Here is a 19,653-nt window from a genome sequence, read left to right on the forward strand (position 1 = left end):
TCTGCACTGACTGGCAGCTGCTCTCCGGGGTTTCACAGAGTCTTTCCCATCCCTGTCCAGAGATGTCAGGGTTTAAACTTGGCCTTGGCCTCTCCTATTGCTGCTGTTTTAAGTCACATCTCCACCCACCCACTCCAGCAGTATTCATAGGAAGCTGCCTCAGGCCGGGTCAGATTATTTGTCCGTCTTACCCAGTATTGACCGATAGCAGCAGCTGCCCAGGATCTCAAAGATCATAGGTAGAATATATTGGGATGTCGGAGGTGAGATACCAATTGCTGTCTTATTCCCAACTGCTGTTTCTACACCATAACCCTGAGTATTGCAAGAGAATTTGGCTGCATACACATCATACATTTAAAGCATGTCTCCTCCCGCAAGACTCATGAGAACTGTAGCTTAACCCTCACAGAACTGCAATTCACACCTCCCTTACCAAATGACATTTCCATGGATTCTTTGGTGGGAGCCATGTGCTTTAAACGTAAGGCATGTATTCAACCAAAGTCACTTGTGAGGTCTTCAGGGACACTGGGTAGGAACACAAGGATGTATTGTGGGTGGTAAGCATTAGTGAGGCTCCTGCTACCCATTTTTCTATGGGGAGAATGACTTGAAAGTTGAGTCTTGGGTTTATGCTATTCCTCAGGGACAAGATGGCCATGGAAGTCGTGTTCCTAGCGAAGAACCCGAGTGGCATGATCTTCTACAATGGGCAGAAGACAGACGGCAAAGGGGATTTCATCTCCCTGGCTCTTCATGACGGCTACCTGGAATATAGATACGACCTGGGCAAAGGAGCAGCTGTAATCAAGTACGATCAACTTCCTTCCGGGGGTTGGGGGGGTGGAGAGAGACATAGCAATAGTAGTTGTTGCTGATTCCCCACCCTTCATTCTAAGGTCCTGGGACAAGTTATAATAATTAAAACAAAATATTAAAAACAATCTAAAACAGCATATAATAACAGAAATAAGGTGTGTCTTAAAAATATGCACCTCAAATGTCAAAAGATGGACTAATGTAGGGCAGGTTTAGGTGAGGTTACAGTAACTATATTCTGTGCATTTGATCACATTGCAAATATGTATTTTTTGTATATCTTTACCTCTTAAGTGGTTTGCAGATAGAGAAATTGAGAGATGGAAAGATAGCTTATATATATATAACAGAACAGGTATTTTAAAACATTCCAAAATGAATTAAAAATCAACAATAAGCAAAAACACATTCCAGCATTCTACAGGTCTGGGTAAAGGGTAAAGGTAAAGGGACCCCTGACTGTTAGGTCCAGTCGCCGACGACTCTGGGTTTGCAGCACTCATCTTGCTTTATTGGCCAAGGGAGCCAGCATACAGTTTCCGGGTCATGTGGCCAGCATGACTAAGCCGCTTCTGGCGAACCAGAGCAGCGCACGGAAACGGTGTTTACCTTCCCGGTACCTATTTATCTACTTGCACTTTTATGTGCTTTTGAACTGCTAGGTTGGCAGGAGCAAGGACTGAGCAACGGGAGCTCACCCCATCACGGGGATTCAAACCGCCGAACTTCTGATCGGCAAGCCCTAGGCTCTGTGGTTTAACCCACAGCGTCACCCGCGTCCCTTACAGGTCTGGGTAGGCTTGCCTAAAAACAACATGGAATCCCATGCTCATTCTTACAGTGGTTTGTTAACCCTGGTTTATAATATCCTCTAAGAGCAGAATCCTGTGCAGGTTTGCTTAAAAGTAAGTCTCACTGTAGTCAGAGGGGCTAACTCCAAGGCAAGTGTGCCTAGAACTGCATCTTTAATCAGGCCTGTGTAAACAAACTTTCTGTTGTCCTTTCTCTCCTCCCACCCCCCTTTTCCCCTCTCTGTCATACACTTGTCACGTCCTTTCTAGGAGCAAGGAACCAATCCCGTTAAACACCTGGATCAGTGTATCACTAGAGAGGAACGCACGCAAAGGGGTGATGAGGATCAATAACGGCGAACGGATCATGGGAGAGTCTCCGGTAAGTGGGTGAGCCCTAAGCATTGGTCCAATGAGCTGAAGTGGTTTGTGGCAGCCCCTCTGACCTGGCTGAGCAAACGGAATCCAGCATCAAGAAGCCAGCAATCAGTGGTGTTCTCCCTTCAGCTCAGATGAGGGGCATAAGATCGTCCACATAATAATCAGTTTGGGGTTCCAAATGGTTACTAGAGGGACAGGGAACCTGTGGCCTCTCCAGATGGTGTTGCCCTGGCCAGTGGTCAGCGATGGTGGGAGTTGCAGTCTGGCAACATCTGGGTTCCCTGTTCCTAGCTTTAGAAGACATCAGATACTTATTCCATCCTGATATGTCTGGACTCCAGCCTCCAACAGCCCTGGCCAGCAAGGCTAGTGGTCAGAATTGATGATTGGAGTCCTAGACCTGCAACCTCTGCTTTTAACACATTGGGGTTGTGTGATGTGAAGCAGACCCCAACATCTAGCCCAGCACTCTGTCTCCAACAGCATCCAACTAGCAATTGTCACAAACAGGACACGATGGCAACAGCACTTCATTTCCTCCCTACTGTAGTCTTATTTAGACGTGAGCAAGGTGGCTTCATAGCTGTCACAATCTATAGATCATTCCTCCATGAATTTGTTTAATCCCCCCTTTGAAGCTAGCTAAACCAGTGGTCATTATCAGCACATGGCATAAGTAAATTACATCATGAGAGGGGACATTTTCTCTTGCCCATCTGTAATCTACTGACTATTAATTTCACTGGGTGACTCCTGACGTCTGGTGAGAATCTGTGGACCAATCATAAATATATAAAACTGAATCATGTCCTGCCACTTCCCATCTTCACTCAGTCCCTCCCAAAAATTTAAGTTTTCCATGTAAGAAAGATCCTCTCATGCTTTCATCAATTTGGTTGCCTCCTTTATGCCACCTGCACTCAATCTCAATTTTCTCCCTACGCATCTGAAATCACTAGTGCTGTTTGCATCTCTCTGTCCAGCTAAGTATTTCCAGCTGTCTGGCACACCCACTCCGCATACTAAGCACATGCCCTAGAACCTTCCCAGAATCCTCTGCGGTATGCAAGAAGAATTTGTAATGATAAAGGTCCCCTGTACATAAGGTGGTTTTTGTTGTTGTTAAACAGACCAAGGCAGCCTTTGACCCAGTCTCCAAGCTTAGCCTAGTTATCTGAAACACAATGGTTTCTCCCCCCCCTCCCCTTCCTTTTAATTCTGGGAAGGAAACACACCTCAAAAAGGGGAAGCTGCAGAATAAAACCGTGCAGAACAGCAAACCGATAGGCCTGTGGCTTGTGTCTGATCTTTTACACATGCTCCTTTTTCTCCTCTTCTCAGCTTTAAAGCTTCCTTTTTAAAAGAGCTGCTGCCTCGTGTCTTATCAGAGCTGCACCTGCTCCTTCCCTGTGCCCCCTGCTCTGCTCTGCACCTTTTACTCTACCAATGGCCCGCTAACCAGGGGACAGGGTTGCCGATTGTATCTTGTGTGACTCTTTTCTGCCTTGATGATGTTATTGCACTGATCTTTTCTTTTGTCTCTTTCTCTCTCCGTCTTTCTTTTTGATTTTTGTTTGTGTTTCTTCCTTCTACCCACCCACCCCTTTCTCCTCCCTGCTGTCTGGATTTCAGAAATCCCGTAAGGTAAAGATAAGTATGACAGTCCTCATTACCATCTCACCCGACACTGGCTCATCCCTCCGCCCTCCGCCCAAACCCTGTCGCTCTCTTCACTTCTCCATCCAGCCACCAGTAATTTATCATCGCCTGCCTGCCTGTTCCATCTTACAAAAATCACCTGTTGGTTTTTCATTTTGTTAGAATAGCTTCTTCTTCCTCCTCCTCCTCCTCCCTTTTTTATTTTTAAGGAGTCATTAAGTTCATTAACTATTTTGTTTGTTTCTTTCTCCTCTCCACTCACCCCCCTCAACCCCGCCCTACATTTCCCCCAGAAAGTTTGGTCATTTCTCCATTTTTTATATTATTGTGCATTAGATTTAGCCTTTTTAACGCAACCATGGGTGGCTTTGATGCCATGACTCGCAACGGGGACGGTAGGAACTTGGAAGGAAAGGGCTGGGGGTGGGTGCCTTTCATCTGTGGCTTCATGTCTGAGTCCCCCTCTGTGCTGTATATATATAAGCATCCTGGGGCTGTAGTTTATTAAGGGTGCTGAGAGTTGCTAGGAGACCACAGTTCCCCTCACAGAGCTACAATTCCCAGAGTTTCCTGGGAAGAGGAATTGATTGCCAAACCACCGTGGGAGGGGAATTGAGATCTGGCTTGGAGGAGAGTTCCAGGGGCCAGGTAGAGAGGCCTGGGGAGCCACATTTGGCCTCTAGGCCTAAGGTTGCCCAGCTCTGGTTCTTGCTTCCTTCTCTGTCCCAGGACAGAGAGGGATATGAGTTACAACCTGAGTCTTCTCCTTTCTCACTGTGTGTTTTTCTTTCCCCTTCTCCCCACCCATCCAGCTTCCTCACACCTCCCTTAACCTGAAAGAACCCCTCTACGTTGGGGGAGCACCCGACTTCAGCAAGCTCGCCCGTGCTGCGGCTATTTCCACCAGCTTTGATGGGGCCATCCAGAGGGTAAGGCATATATGATCTCTGTCAATCAGTAGTGCTCCTCATGGGATGAGACCAGGGCTACGTAGTTTGTGTTTGAGGCCACTAGTGGTGTGTGTGCTTCATTTAATAAGATATTATTGTACCTCAGGGATAAGGAAACTTTTTTTTCAGCCCAAGGCCCACATTCCCTTCTGGACAACTTTCATAGGTCCACATGCCAGAGGCAAAAGTGGGTGGAGCAATGAATGTAATTTATGTGTTCAGGAAGCTAGTTTCTACCCACACCCACACTTGTCCTCCATCCAGGCAAAAACACTCAGGGAGGGTGTGAAGCAGAGTTGGTCAGGGTTGTGCCCTGGGGAGAGTCTCAAATGCCAGACAGAGAGATCTGGGCGGTCTGAGACCCCCCACCCTTGTTTGTACTAAAAAAAGTTACGGTTTCACAGTGAAATCTCCTAAACACCTATAGGAGGATCCGTGGCTCCATTGCCTGGTGGAAAATGCACACAATCCATTTTTACTAGAGATACCATCCATTAAAAATAAACACCTTTTAAAAAATCCCTTTTTTCATCTCCTTGGGGGCTCATTTGCAGGACCTGACAGTCTTCCTTGCCCTCCTGTGAACCTTTTCCAAGAAGAGTGTAAACCAATTGGAGCAGGTTCAGAAGAGGGCAACAAAGATGAGCAGAATTATGGAAAGTAAGTCCTGCGAGAAATGGTTTAAAGAAACGGGATCTCCTTAACTTGGAGAAGAGAAGATTAAGGGGAGACATTATTGCAATCTCTGAATTGACCTCTTAGGCCTATTCTGTCTCTGCGGTGCTAAGACTTGGGTAACCTGCACGTGTGTCCAAAGCCTGATACATCTGGGTAGCCTAAAAGGATGCCTAAAAGACTGTCCCAACCCTTATATATACAACACATCACTGTGCTTTGCAGGAGGGGGCCTCCTGCAGACACCATCTCATCAGAAGGTCTAACTCTAATCCATACTTGGAGGCACCTACCTTTTGGACTTCCCTCCCATTTGAACATGTCAGGCAGACACAGCATCTGTTGTCTTTCTGGTGGCTACTGAAGACCTTCGTTTCTCAGCGAGCCTTTTAAACGGGAGATCCATATCCCAGTCTGCATTGGACCAGAAACTCTTCGTAAATATCCTTTTATTGTTAGATTGCCGTGAGATGTGGGAAGCGAATCATAAACGAAATAAAGTAATAAGCCTGCAAAAATTACTGGGTTTCATCATTCTCTGGCAAGGTGTCCCTGGCTTTTAATTTAAAAATAAAATAAAATCCACCCTGATTCTTTTGTTTCTTATTTTTTCCTCCCCAACTGCTCAGATTTCTATAAAAGGCGTCCCAATTCTGAAGGAAGAGAACATCCGTGGTGCCGTCGAGATCTCTTCCTTCCGCTCCCATCCATGCATCCAGAAGCCCAGCCCTTGCCAGAATGGGGGGATGTGTAGTCCTCGCATGGAAAGCTACGAGTGCACATGCCAGAGGGGCTCCTTTGGGGTACACTGCGAGAAAGGTGCGGCGCTCTCACTCATGCTAGAAGTTGCCGGTGATGTCCGGAAAAATGCTGCTTGACAGAAAGTAGAATAGTTGGATGTCATCCTAGAGTTGAACCTTGGTTCTCAGATGCCTTGCAACTCAAACATTTTGACTCCCGAACGCCACAAACCCGGAAGTGAGTGTTCTGGTTTGCGAACGTTCTTTGGAAGCCAAACGTCTGACACGGCTTCTGCGGCTTCCGATTTAGTGCAGGAAACTCCTGCAGTCAATTGGAAGCCACCGCGTCTTCATTTTTGAACATTTTCAGAAGTCGAATGGACTTCCAGAATGGAGTCCATTGGAGAACCAAGGTACAACTGTAATTTCTTTGACAAACGGAAAATCGGAAGTTGTTTTTCCTCTTTTTCCTCTTTCCTTTCTTTTCTTTTTTCTTCTTTGTGTCCTCTGCTCTGGGCCGTTATTGAGGTCCAAGGATTACACACACATGAAGGTGGTGGATGGTTCTTGGAAGAACCCTGAGTGAGAGGCAGGGAAGTGAAGATCTCCCAGGGTAAGAGACTGGGAAGGGAAAGGAAAGCTCCCAGGTGAGAGCTGGGAGGGTCCACCACTTTCTGTGAGTGACAAGGGTTAAGAGCTACTTTTGATAGAGGATTCTGTGTTTTCCTTTTTCGTCTTTGCTCTGTTTTTGTTTTTATTTAGATTAGTTTATTTTGTCTTCTACTGTATTATGAAAAAAGCTTTAATAAAATCTTACTAGAAGAAGCAGCAGTTGCCAGGGGGAGTCATTCAGTGGGGCTGAATGTTAGTCGATCATAACCAATCAGCCTTCTTCTTCTTCTTCTTCTTCTTCTTCTTCTTCCTCCCCCAGTCATCACTGAGAAGGCGGCAGGAGACGCGGAGGCCATTGCTTTCGATGGCAGGACCTACATAGAATACCACAATGCTGTGACCAAAAGGTAATGTCTTTTCTTTGGACTAACAAAGCGGGGGTAGAAAAGCAAGCCTGTTGTCAGGAACTGAACTCAGAGCTTAACAATTAACCGTCTGAACTGGAGGGGTGGGGAAGAACCCCAGGGTCTTCTGCAGTGGAGTCAGAGGCCAGGGAGGAGTGGGGCACTGGCCCTACATGTTCTTCTGGCAGCAGTGCCTCTGTGTGCCCTTCGGTTCATCCATCATCAGATAGAAGATGAATCTGACTACTGGTCCCTGGTAGTTCTTTATCCCCAGCATTACATGGAAGTTTCATTCAGCTGTGACAGAAGAAAGCAGCACAATAAGATCCCCTCCTAATCCCAGCCCTCCTGTCTGCCCACCTTCTTGTGTGTGTGTATTCTCTTGTCTCATGAATAACATTTTTGTATGTCTTTAATCTTGGCTCCTGTACAACACATCTCTGCAACCCATTTTGGGGCAGGGGCTTCTTTTATGTGTGTTTATTCTGCGTGTAGGCGTTGCTCAAATGCTCTGGCCATTGGACCCACCTCTTCCCCACCTCTGGTTTTTGGTCACCCTTTTGGAGACTGCTATGGGTTGTATCCAACTAAATTTTACTCATACCTGCTGCACTTAATGGGCCTATGCTCCTCGTGCCCATGGATAGTGTAGTGGCACCTACTCTTTAAAATTCCCTCTTAAATATGAGACAGGCATCGTTTCTGTTGCCTTTTTGGGCACCTATGAAAGACCTTCCCCTTCCAACAAGCCTTTTAGTCAAGAGATCTTTCCCAGTATGCATCTGTACTGGAAATGTTTTTAAGGCATTTTAATTTTTTAATGACTTCTTGTTTGCCCCCCTGGGCTGCTTTGAGAGGAAGGGCATGGTACAAATAAAATAAAATAATAAATTTCAATGAGTCTATCGGAAACACTGCCTCCTTCCCTACAGACCCTCTCAAGATCAGCAGAGAGGGCCCTCTTGGTAGTTGCCGTGCCCTCGGAAGCATAAGGGGTAGTGGTGGCACGGGAGAGGGCCTTCTCCATGGCAGCTCCTAGGCTATGCAAATCCGCCCTGCAGAGGTGTCTCTCATTCTTTCATTATGGAGCTTTGCCATATGCTAAAGATGGGTGGTGCTGGGGGTTAAATCACAGAGCCTAGGGCTTGCCAATCAGAAGGTCGGTAGTTTGAATCCCTGCGACAGGGTGAGCTCCTGTTGCTCTATCCCTGCTCCTGCCAACCTAGCAGTTTGAAAGCATGTCAAAGTGCAAGTACATAAATAGGTACCACTCCAGCGGGAAGGTAAATAGCGTTTCCGTGCACTGTTCTGGTTCGTCAGAAGCGGCTTAGTCATGCTGGCCACATGACCCAGAAGCTGTATGCCAGCTCCCTCGGCTAGTAAAACGAGATGAGCACCACAACCCCAGAGTCGTCCGCGACTGGACCTAACGGTCAGGGGTCCCTTTACCTTTACCTTTAAAGATGCATCTCCTCATCCTGGCCTTTGACATGTAAGAGGTATGTGTGTATACAGCCCGCTCTAGTTGTGGTTGCAGTTTGTTTTTAATGGAGTTTGCCCTAGGACATTTGGGTGAAGGGTGTATAACAAACACAGTCATCGACACAGTAATAATTCTTGGATTAGGACTAATGCTGGATACAACCCTATGTTTCTTTCTTACTTGTGCTCTCTTGTCTTGTCTTGTCTGTCATCTCACTTTCTCTCTCACTCTCTGTGTCCTGAATGTCTTTGTTTCTTTGTTTTCAAGCCAACTGACCAATGAGATCCCAGCGTAAGTAGACCTCCTTCCTCTCCCTCCCACCCACCCCCCTCTGTAATCACCATCTCACATCAACCATCCTGCCGCCTACCAACCCCAACGTCACTCAGTCGCTGCCACCATTCACTTGGGAATAAGAACTGAAAGTGAGCCTTCTTGGAGGGGGGGGGGGAACAGGTGGTCCTACAGGGGGAGCACCCACACCTTCACTTTACACAGATGTGTGCACTGTATTAGACTTAAGCCACAGCACCAGAGCTGCCTGTCATCCTCACCCCATTCCCAGCACCCAGGAAATATGCCAAGACATAGGTTATGCAAAAGAGAGCTGTAGTCTGAATCTTTTTAGCAGCCCACTGAGCAAAAAAAACAGGGGGGGGGGGAGTTATCCCAGCTAAACGGTTCCACTAGCACAAGGAGTTTTAAAACATTTGTTTCTTAGTGAGAATTTATTGGTGGAAAGGAGGGAAATGCACAAAAAAGGGAAAACGAAACAACCGCTGGGTTTGTCAGCTCATGTTCACAATACAGTGGTACCTCTAGTTACGAACTTAATTCATTCCGGAGGTCCGTTCTTAAACTGAGACTGTTCTTAATTAGAGGCGTGCTTTCACTAATGGGGCCTCTTGCTGCCGCTGCGCCACCGGCACACGATTTCCGTTCTCATCCTGGGGCAAAGTTCTCAACTCGAGGTAACTCTTCCCGGTTAGCGGAGTTTGTAACCTGAGGCGTTTGTAACTTGAGGTACCACTGTACATTGAAAATGAATAAACGAGACATTAAGGTCTTCTGACCATTGCATAAGAGATGGTGAGTGTTTAATCATTCCAGGAGTATTAGCTGTGCCATGGTACTTCCCCAACCTCTCCTGTGTGCCCTGTAAATCTGCAGCAAATTTACAGGGCCTGCAGGGGGGGGGGAGAGAAGGGAGGGGGGAAGCTCCATTGCACACCTAAAACTCATTGTGGTAGCAGAACTGTTTAGCTGGACACCTTCTGTGAGGACTTCAGATCCATGCAAGGGCCTAACAGGCTGGGGTGAGGTCTTTCAACTCTTCATGCACTGAAACACCAAATCTGAAATGCCACCACTTGACATTGGGCCTTACTATCTTGTTGTGGCAGTTTTCCCCATGAGGACTAGTGACCTGAAATAAAACTAACATTGTTTCAGAACCATGGCATAATACACATATATAGGTTGGGGCCTCTGTGGATCTCCTACGTAATCACACAGTTGCTTTTCTACATCTGTGACATCTAAAGGACTTTTTAAAAGAGAGGTGTGTGTGTGTGTGTGTGTGTACGCAAAGTCTAACCAATTGTTGAAAATTGGATCCAGAACAAATACAGTGGAATGTTACTTTATTTCTTTATATATAGAAACTCTTCAAATACATATAAAGAGAGAAGTAAGTGAAAAAATTCCAGTATGTTGACAATCCACCATGGTCTGCCCCCCCCCCTCACTGCTCCTCTACAACATTAAAAAGAAGAAGAAAGAAATTGTTCACCAAATCACATTGAATGAGATGACTTGACAGCCGTGACCCAGCTTTAGCAGGGGTTAAGGGTCTCTGTACAATCTTTGCAGATGAAAACTACCATGGTGGACCTCAGATCCCATTCTGGAAAGGAAAAAATAACAGATCTCTGTTATATCTTTGGAATTGAAAATGTGTTTTCAAAAAAAAAAAAACCTCAAGGTGCCCTTGTGTTCTGGTTAAAAAGTGGGACCAGCGGGTGGGGATAGTTGCAGAGGTTGCCTTACATAATCAGAGACACCACAAGTTGCTTCAAAGACGGCTGGTTTGGGGTTGTTGTTGTTTTTTCTGAAACAAGCTTCGTTTTTTTACATGGGCAGGCAACTCTGGTCCATCCCTTTTACTTGGAATGTCAAATCACTCTTAAGCCACCGCATGCTTGCATTGGTTTGAAAGAAACCCCCTTCTGCATACCTGAGATAATAATACGCTGCTGTACATGTGGTCACTTACTCTGATATGAAATGGAGCACCTAATTAATGGGATGAGGCTCTTTGCTTTCCACTCCCTGCCCTGGTTTAACCTCTTGCGACTCCCCCCCCCCAACTTACCCCCAGACTAAAGTGACTTCAAGGGTTTGTTATCTCATAACTGATCGTGTGAACAACATAATGAAGGTATGTCCAGAGCCTTTATTTAACAAAGAGATAGAGGCCCTTAATTCTTCATCATGTTCCAACCACTTGATCATGTAAACAAATCCAAGGCAGAAGTGAGTTGAAAGGGTGGTCTTACCCAGAGGCTCAATTCCTCGCCTCTCACTTCTGCCTCCAATGATTATCCCTTAACTGTTGTAAACAAGCTTAAGGGGCTATTATTTCAGGATGTGCAGAAACCCATTGCGTTGCCTGGTGGTACTACATTTCTCATTCGCAAAGATCTCACATCGCTGGGTTATATCCAAACTTTAAAGTCCTGCTCAGTGCAGACCCCATTGAAATTAATGGACCTAGGTTAGCAGTCTCCATTAATTCCAATGAGGAGGGCTAAGGTTGGACACAGCCCTGTATTTAGAAAGAGCTGCTGGGATCTCTCAGAGGTTTCACAGGGACTGGCCACTTCTCACTATTTGCCATGGGCGCTTATTGCATGCCTCCCCTTTCTTCCTGCTTCTAAGTCCTGATGCTCTGGACTATCCCCTGGATATCAGGTGAGTGTCAGCAAGGCTTCTGCTCTGGTGTCCAGATGTTTGCTTCTGCTGCCACCATTTCTTCACCTTTTAAAAATCTCCTCTGCATTCCGCTTTGCTCTTATGCATGATTGCTGCATTGTTACATCTTAATAGTAATAGTAATAATAATAATAATTAATAATAATAATCACCAAGGGCCTAAAATGAATAAATCACAAAGAGCCCAGCACAGCAAGAGCGCTTTACCCATGAGCTCATTTTGAGACACCCTTTTCCCCATTTTGAACATGGTCATCATGTTCAAAACAAGGAGACAAAAATATGATGTTCATGTCTTTCATTTCTGAGCTTTTGAGAGCAGGGTTTGCACAGAACGGTTTACCTGTTTCAGAGTAACTAGAGCTGATGTGATCCAAATTTCACAGTTATTGAAAAGCACCAGGGATCTTGAGCCGGAGACTCTGGTGGAGGGAACCTGGGTACTTGGCTTACTACGTTCCACCAGGGCAGAGGGAACAGCTGGTCCATTGAAATGACACCCCCAACCTTCCATATCTCTAAAGCAGTTGTGTGGCACGTGGGGGGGGGGTGTTACCTGTGGCCTTCCAGATATTGTGGACTCCAGCTCCCAACAGCCCCAGCTCCACAGCTGATGGCCAGGGATGGTGGGAGTTGTAGTCCAGCAACATCTGGAGGGCCACCAGTTCCCCATACCTGCTCTAAAAATCTAAATATTCCACTAAAGGGTGTAAGAAGAGCCATATTGCTAGTCTTAATCTCTGTGCAGGTTTTACAGGTCCGAAGCTTACCTGGTAAAATGGGGTTGTGCGCAGTCACAATTACAGACCAGTTGCATGTCACTGCGGCAGAGTTCCCCTCTCAAAAGGATAAAAGGGTTGGGACCGATGCTAGTCCTACTCAGCGTAGACCCTTTAAAATTAATGGAGGTGATGAACTCGGGGCCATTAATTTCAGTGGGCCTGCTCTCTGGCTGAGTGGGACTTGGCAGTTGACAACCCAAACAGCTTAGCAACATTTGGGAGCTTCGTTTCAATTACCTAGATTGCCGTAACAAGCTAATCCAGATAACTTGCAAAAAAATAATAATAAATTAATTAAGAATGGAAAGGGGAGGGGACCAGCAATGTGCATCCAATCATCCTTAATAAAGCTGTTATCTGCCGAGGCCAGTACAAATGAGAAGAATCAAATTAAGAGGTTCTCAATTCCATTCACGCAACAGATAAATTAAAGCGAGCCTCCATCTCAAACAGAAAACAGCCAAGTGAGGATCTAAGCATGGCATAGCAGCCACTCCTTCCTGGACTAGCTGCAAGCAGAGTCAGAGATGCCATTCAGGTTTTTCTCTTGCCGTATTCCCAGATGCTGTTTTAAGAACAGAAGAAGGGCCCTGATGAATCAGACCACAATCTAGATCAGCATCCATGGTTGTGTCCAGTGCCAACCCTACTCAAAGTAGACCCATTGAAGTTAATGCGAGTGACTAACTTGGGCTCACTACTTCCAGTGGGTATACTCTGAGTAGGAGTTAGTTGACTACAACTGGGCATCCCTGACAGTTGAGGCTGGCACTGCCCCGACCTCATCCAGATGCTAGCATCCTGCCTTCTTAACTCCTTCCAGTCCTGGGGGTGGCCCTGTCTGCCAACTTCCACCGCCTTAGCTTCAGTGTCACCCTTGTAGAACTTAGTAGGGAGGAGGAGGAGGATGGGGACAAACGTAGAATTAGCCAGTTTGCCTGTCATTGGCTCTGGCTCTACTTATTCAGGGCATCCTGTCCTTCACCCCACCTGACTCAAAAAGAAAGTGGAGCCAACTGAGACAGGCCAAAGGCTCACCTAGGCCAACCTCCTGTTCCCACAGTGGCCAGCCTGGGGAGCCGGAGAGGAAAACCTGAGCACAGCAGCCACCACTTCCCTCCACTGGCCCCTGGGTAGCTCACATGAATGGCTTTAAGGCCTGTTGGCTGCCCATCTTGGCTATTTAGTTAACAGCTTCTGGACACAGAAGCTCCATTTAGCTAAGAGCCGTTGACAGACTTCTTTATGGGCTAGCATCCTCCTCGTTAAAAATACTTGAAGCATTGCACACATTTTTAGTCGCCGTATTTATAAAGGGTGTTAGAACTCCTTTCAGATCATTTGGTATTATTGGGCCATAGCTGGTGTTAATCCTACTCAGAATAGACCTAATTGAATCAGTGGACATGACCAATGTAGGTCCATTAATTTCAGTGGCTATACTCTTGAGTAAGTCACAGTTAACCTACTATTATTTATTACATTTATTTGTCACTCACTACATGAAATGTATCAGAGCAACTTAAATGTTGTCTTTTTAAAGAAACGCACATGCAAAAGTTTAAAACAAAACATCAAAATAATAAAACATTATCTACTAGAAGTGGTCATTCACCAGTATTATTAAAAAAGGTTGAATCCTGCCCCACCCCACTAAACAATGAGCACCTCAACATTTGGTCCTATCCAAAATTGGTCCTACGTGGAGCAAACCCATTGAAATGAATAAACATGGCTAGCTAAGCTCCATTAATTTCAATTGGTCTCCTTTGAGTAAAAAGTAGTTGGATAGAACCCATAATTTACTAGAACTGCTCACCTCGCAATTCAGTAAATTCTCCCCCACTTTTCTAAAAGCTTCTGAATTTGTTTCAATGTGGAATTCACCAACAGCCACTGGCCACCCATTTCTGTCCTGTGTCTGTTGGGGGATGAAACACTCTTCTTTTCCATGCTGTCGTGTGTCTTGTGTTGTGTGGTACGTGCGTGGTACATGTGCGTCTTTGTGGCAGTTGAAGCTTGAAAAAACCCTTCTGAGGCCTATAGGCCTTCTATACGCTTGTCAAAGCAACCTTACTTCCTTCTCAGATATGAGGCCCAGGGCCAAGCCAGGCCTGATCCAAAAAAAAAACCAGGGACTTTCTCCATGGTTTGGTTGCCTCAGTAGTCTGCGAGGTGAAACAGGGTGTCCTTTTGTAGCGTTCTTCAGAACGTGAACTCCATCCTGTTTTCTGAATTGATGTTGTCACCTGGTGATGCTTCCACCTCAAATTGGCGTACACTGTTGAAACAACGCTGAGAACTGGGACTCAACACCAGCCACTCATCCATCAAGATTGCAGCTCTCCCTCCTTGTGTCATTATGTGGGCATACAAGGAGTGAGGAGATCCCTCCCCCCTCTCAGAATCTGACACCCCACTTTATCTCCATGCAGTGAGAAGGCCTTGCAGTCGAACCACTTTGAGCTGAGCATCAAGACCGAAGCCACGCAAGGCCTCATCCTCTGGAGTGGGAAAGGGCTGGAGCGTTCGGATTACATCGCCTTGGCCATTGTGGACGGCCGCGTACAGATGACCTACGACCTTGGCTCCAAGCCTATGGTCCTGCGTTCCACTGTCCCAGTCAACACGAACCAGTGGATCCAAATCAAAGCATACAGGTGAGGGACACTTGGGGAGAATGCTCGCTCACCGTATCATTGGTCAGCCTCTTCCTTCAACCTTCAGGGAGATACTGTAGTTCAGGGATGTCCAACTTCCAAGAGACTGCGATCTACTCCCACTAAAAAGACACTGGAAGTGATCTACCCATTATATTGACCAGAGTTGTTGAGCTTTTTTTAGGGAGCCAAACTTGTTTGCAGGGGCGTCAGGGTCCTGCAATCGACCAGGGACACCCCGCAATCGACCAGTGGATCACGATCGACCTGTTGGACATCCCTGCTGTGGTTTCAACAGCAGAGTACTGGTTTTGAATGTCGAATGTCACACGTTCAGTCCTGGGCATGCCAAGTTAGGACTGGGAAAGGTTCCCTGTCTGAAACTGGAGAGCTGCTGCCAGTCAGTGTAGAGAATACTGAGCTAGATAGAACCTATGGTCTGACTCATGATAAGTTGACATAACTTCAGAAGTTATGTGAAGAAGGGAAATTCAGTAGTTTGAGTCAGGATGGAGATCTTTCAGCTGTTTGTGGCCTAAGTCATCTAGGGCTTTAAACACTAGTGTGAGCAGCTTTACAGAAACCAGTAACAAACTGGCAACTAGTCAGCCATCCTGGGCTCTGCCTGATTGAGCTGTGATTCCTGTATTGCAGGGGTTGGACTAGATGATCCTTGGGGAACCTTCCAACTCTATTATTCTAGGAAGGGTGAGATACAATAGTAGTGAAAATAATGCCAACATAAGCTGCTTTATGCCTAGTTGGACCATTAATCCATCTAGCTTAATATAGACTGCACTGGCAACATTGCCTGAAATGGAATTGCCATTCTTTTAAAGCAAATTCTAAAAGTCCTTTGTCCAGCCTATTTCCAGTAGTCCAGATGACTAGCAATCACTCTCGGGGGTCTCAGGCAGAAGTCTTCCCCAGCCCTACCTGCAGATGCCAGGGATCGAACCTGGGACCTTCTGCATGCAAAGCAGGAGCTCTGCCACTGAGCCCACAGCCCCCATCCCGCACCTTGTCCCTTCCTGCCATGGTGTTCCCGATCCCAGATAATGTTCCTCCTTTCCTCTGCACCATGTGAGGCTAAGAAAGCAAAGGGTCACCCCTAGAGGTCATTCACACATGTACAAAAATAATCCTCGGGTGACTCAGGCTGCCTTTGGGCAGTTCATGCCTAGACTTGTCCACCCTGGGTTCTAGGAAGAGGTCCCGAAGGGTCAAGCAAAAAGTCCCTTCCACTGCGTTGTAATGCCTATGGCTTTGGCAGTCCACTCCCATGAACATCTTATTTCCCCCGCCCACCTCTGGGTTTTTATTTTTATCTCGGATGTGTGGCTGGGATACCTAAAGCGGAGTGGGTGGGTGGGTTCTGCAGCTGCCTTTTGAGGTCCAGGATGGAGTGATGGGTGTGTGGGTGTGTGCTTGAATAACATGGGGCAAGGGAGAGAGGGGAGCTTACCCTCTCTCCTTATGTGGCACCCTTTCCTTAGCTCAGGGGTCAGCAAACCTTTTCAGCAGTGGGCCGGTCCACTGTCCCTCAGACCTTGTGGGGGGCCGGACTATATCTTTTTTGGGGGGGGAATGAACGAATTTCTATGCCCCACAAATAACCCAGAGATGCATTTTAAATAAAAGGACACATTCTACTCATGTAAAAACACCCTGATTCCTGGACTGTCCGCGGGCCAGATTTAGAAGGCGATTGAGCCGCATCCGGCCCCTGGGCCTTGGTTTGCCTACCCATGTCTTAGCTGCTCCATTTTAGAAGGCAAGGAGGGTCCATGAATTCGCCAGATTGGGGAGGAGCCTGCAGTGGGGCTTGTAGATATTAGAACTGTCTTCCCCACCTTCAATCCAGGGAGCCCAAATTGTGCTTTGAAGGCAGCTGAAACCTTGAAACCAATCATGCAAATGAAGGCTTGTTTCCTGGGCTGTCATTCAGTGAAAGAGATACTAATTGATGAGTCATGCAAGCTTTTTTGAACCAAGTAATTGATTCATCAAGTGCTCTTAGATTTCCAGGAGCGTAAAAATATTTCAGAAGCAAACAGCAGGCTTTACTTTCTTTTCAGAAAATGCACACATAACATCACAGAAATAATCTTAGAAGAGGTGTTCCTTCAAAAACATCTCAGAAATAGATGCCCCAGTTAATCAGGTAGCAGAATTCCCCCCCACCCCAATTGTCTTAGTTCTTAAAATTCCTAATGGCAAGAATAATTTTAGAAGACACATTCTGTCCCATGGCTGTGTGTGAGAGAGAAAGGAAACACCTTTTTAACTACGCCACTTGCTATTGGCAATTTTTATAAGCACTTGTATGAGAAATATGACATTAGGGAGGAAAACCAGGACACAATTTTAGTCAATCATTCTTTACTTCTCTTAAGCATTTTTTTTTAACTCCACTCTTCAGTCGGAAAGGTTCACAGAGCTCCTCACAAGCCAAGAAAACCCAAACAGGCTCTCAGGCTTAGTGCCTAACTCTAAAAGATATGGCCCACAAGGAAAAAGAGATTGGGGGGGGGGGGGGGAAGCAAACCCAGGCACCAGTTCTTAAAGTTACAGGTCTTTGTAACAAGCAGCTAGGATGGGAGCAGTTCGGATAGCCTGATGGGATGTCTGCCACTCAGTTATAGATAAAGAGGAAGAAAAGTTTTTAAGCAAGGCCGATGGAGTAACCTTGCATCCCTTCTCTCTACTGCAGCCTGAGAATGGCTGCTGCTAAATGACAGCTGAGACAGAGCCCAAAGGTAAACTGGTCTCTCAGCAAAGCCGTAGAAATGAATATGTTGTTAAACATTTCAACATATTTAGGAAAATGCCTCCAGGTTGTTCAAACAAAGTTTACTGTTTTTATTTTTACAAGATTTGTGGGGTGTTTAGGAAAGAAAAATGTCATAGGTACTGGGGGTAGGTTGTCTCTGCGAAACCTAGTGGCGAACGATTACCACCAAGGTAACCAAATCCCTCTAGAAGAAGGAAAGCAAAGAAAAATTTCCTCCACCTGGTAGGAACCAACGTTCCACACATGCAGAACCCCTAGCCTTTTAGCAACTGCTTGCCTTTTCCCCTCTTTCTGCAGAGTGCATCGAGATGGGTCCTTGCAGGTTGGCAACGAGGCCCCCATCACAGGCTCCTCGCCTCTCGGAGCAACTCAGCTGGACACAGACGGGGCTCTTTGGCTGGGTGAGTTGAACCCAACTTAACCCAGGTTGCGTACTTGCCGGCCACACAGGGCGTTGGCTGGCGAAACCCCTCCTCCAGGTAGCCTGGTAGCCTCCAGAATGACTGTGAAAGAAAACACTCCACACTAAAGGCCCAAATTGCTGCTGCTGTTATGCCATCAAAGCACATAGCATTTTAAAGAGAAGGGACTGTGACCAAATAAGTCCCACTCAGAGTAGACCCATCGAAGTTAACAGACCCAACTAACTTAAGCCTGTTGTTTTCAGTGGGTCTAACTCTGAGTAGAACTTAGTTAAATGCACCCCTTAGCCATGTCTATTAATTGGAACAGGTTTGCTCTGAGTAGAACCATCATTGGATACAAAGTCAGAGCAAGAAAAAGAGGGATGGCCTCAGTTCAAAGAGCAATACTGCTTTATTTGTCCCCAGTGCATTTTGAAGACGATCTTCCTCAGAGGAAACATGGCAGTTTTCCCTTTGTCCTCAACACTCTCCAAATATTCTTTTGCAAATGGTTCACCATCATGATTTGGAGTGTGCGGAGCACAAGAGTTATAGAACCCTGTAGCTGTGAGGTTGGAAAGGACCTGAAATGCAGGAATGGCAGCTAAAGAATCCCAGGCGGATGGCCGCCCAGCCTCTGTTTCAAAAGCCTCCAAGGATTGAGAGCCCACCACTTTTCAAGGCAGTGCTGTGTTTCCCATGAGGAAGATCTCCTTCGAAACGGCGTTACTGTCATGTGCACTTCACGGAGTCGGGTCTCTGCCCCAAGGAGTACATAGTACATTTGGCATGGGGAGAGCAATACAGAAGGGAGGGGAGGAAGATGGAGACGTGAGTGAACAGAGCGAAAGAGGTGTGTTGCCAGGTGAGAGTTCACCTTAACCCTCTCCTTTACTCTCCTTTCCCCACCTGTGCCCTCTTTTGCAGGAGGACTAGAGAAGCTCAGCGTGGCCCACAAACTCCCCAAAGCCTACAGCACCGGCTACGTCGGCTGCATAAGAGACGTCACTGTCGACCGTCAAGAACTGCACTTGGTGGAGGACGCTTTAAACAACCCCACCATATTACACTGCTCTGCCAAATAATATGGCCTGCCGCCCTCCCTCCCTCTCTCCTCCCTTCCCTTTCCCCACCCCACCCCCCATCCTTCTGGCTATTGCTGTAATTATTTTCTATTTTTGTAAACTTATTGCTTTTTATATTTTTGTGGGGGAAGGGAGGGGGAAAGCGAGGAGGCAGAGGAGGAGAAGAAGAGGAGGAGGAAGAGGAGGAGACAGAAGATAAAACTTTGGGTTGGGGGGAGTCATTTTTGGTTACTTTTTTGGTGCGCTGTTCTCTCTCATCCAAGCTGGTTGGACTCTTGAGCAGGAGCCAAGCCTCCCTGTGGGGTGTTGTTTCTTTAATTATTATTATTTAGAAAAAGAAGAAGAAGAAGAAACCTTTCCAGGCAATGACCAAGGAGCAAACATGCTCCCACCTTCTCTATCCCGCCTTCAGGCGTC

At 46.5% G+C, this 19,653-nt stretch overlaps 1 protein-coding gene and 1 non-coding gene across 7 annotated transcripts in view; one reads left to right on the top strand and one right to left on the bottom strand.

Annotated features, from left to right (window-relative positions):
* Positions 1-19,296, top strand: part of AGRN (agrin) — a 231,126-nt gene extending 211,830 nt beyond the window's left edge. For 2 of the 6 annotated variants that reach the window (XM_033156285.1, XM_033156289.1), the window contains 10 exons: positions 650-814; positions 1,884-1,995; positions 3,627-3,638; positions 4,466-4,582; positions 5,908-6,097; positions 6,950-7,037; positions 11,458-11,490; positions 14,729-14,953; positions 18,045-18,148; positions 19,079-19,296. In XM_033156285.1, the coding sequence (XP_033012176.1) occupies positions 650-814; positions 1,884-1,995; positions 3,627-3,638; positions 4,466-4,582; positions 5,908-6,097; positions 6,950-7,037; positions 11,458-11,490; positions 14,729-14,953; positions 18,045-18,148; positions 19,079-19,236 (1,204 nt within the window). In that variant the 3' untranslated portion in view covers positions 19,237-19,296. The remainder of the gene's footprint in view (positions 1-649; positions 815-1,883; positions 1,996-3,626; positions 3,639-4,465; positions 4,583-5,907; positions 6,098-6,949; positions 7,038-11,457; positions 11,491-14,728; positions 14,954-18,044; positions 18,149-19,078) is intronic. The other 4 variants (XM_033156287.1, XM_033156290.1, XM_033156286.1 and 1 more) reach the window with 3 other exon arrangements.
* TRNAA-UGC lies at positions 15,891-15,963 on the bottom strand. The gene has a single exon. It is a non-coding gene; the product is annotated as a tRNA-Ala (tRNA).
* Positions 19,297-19,653: the final 357 nt, after the last annotated feature.

This window comes from Lacerta agilis, chromosome 8 (genome assembly GCF_009819535.1).
Source record: "Lacerta agilis isolate rLacAgi1 chromosome 8, rLacAgi1.pri, whole genome shotgun sequence".
NCBI classification, from domain to species: domain Eukaryota; kingdom Metazoa; phylum Chordata; class Lepidosauria; order Squamata; family Lacertidae; genus Lacerta; species Lacerta agilis.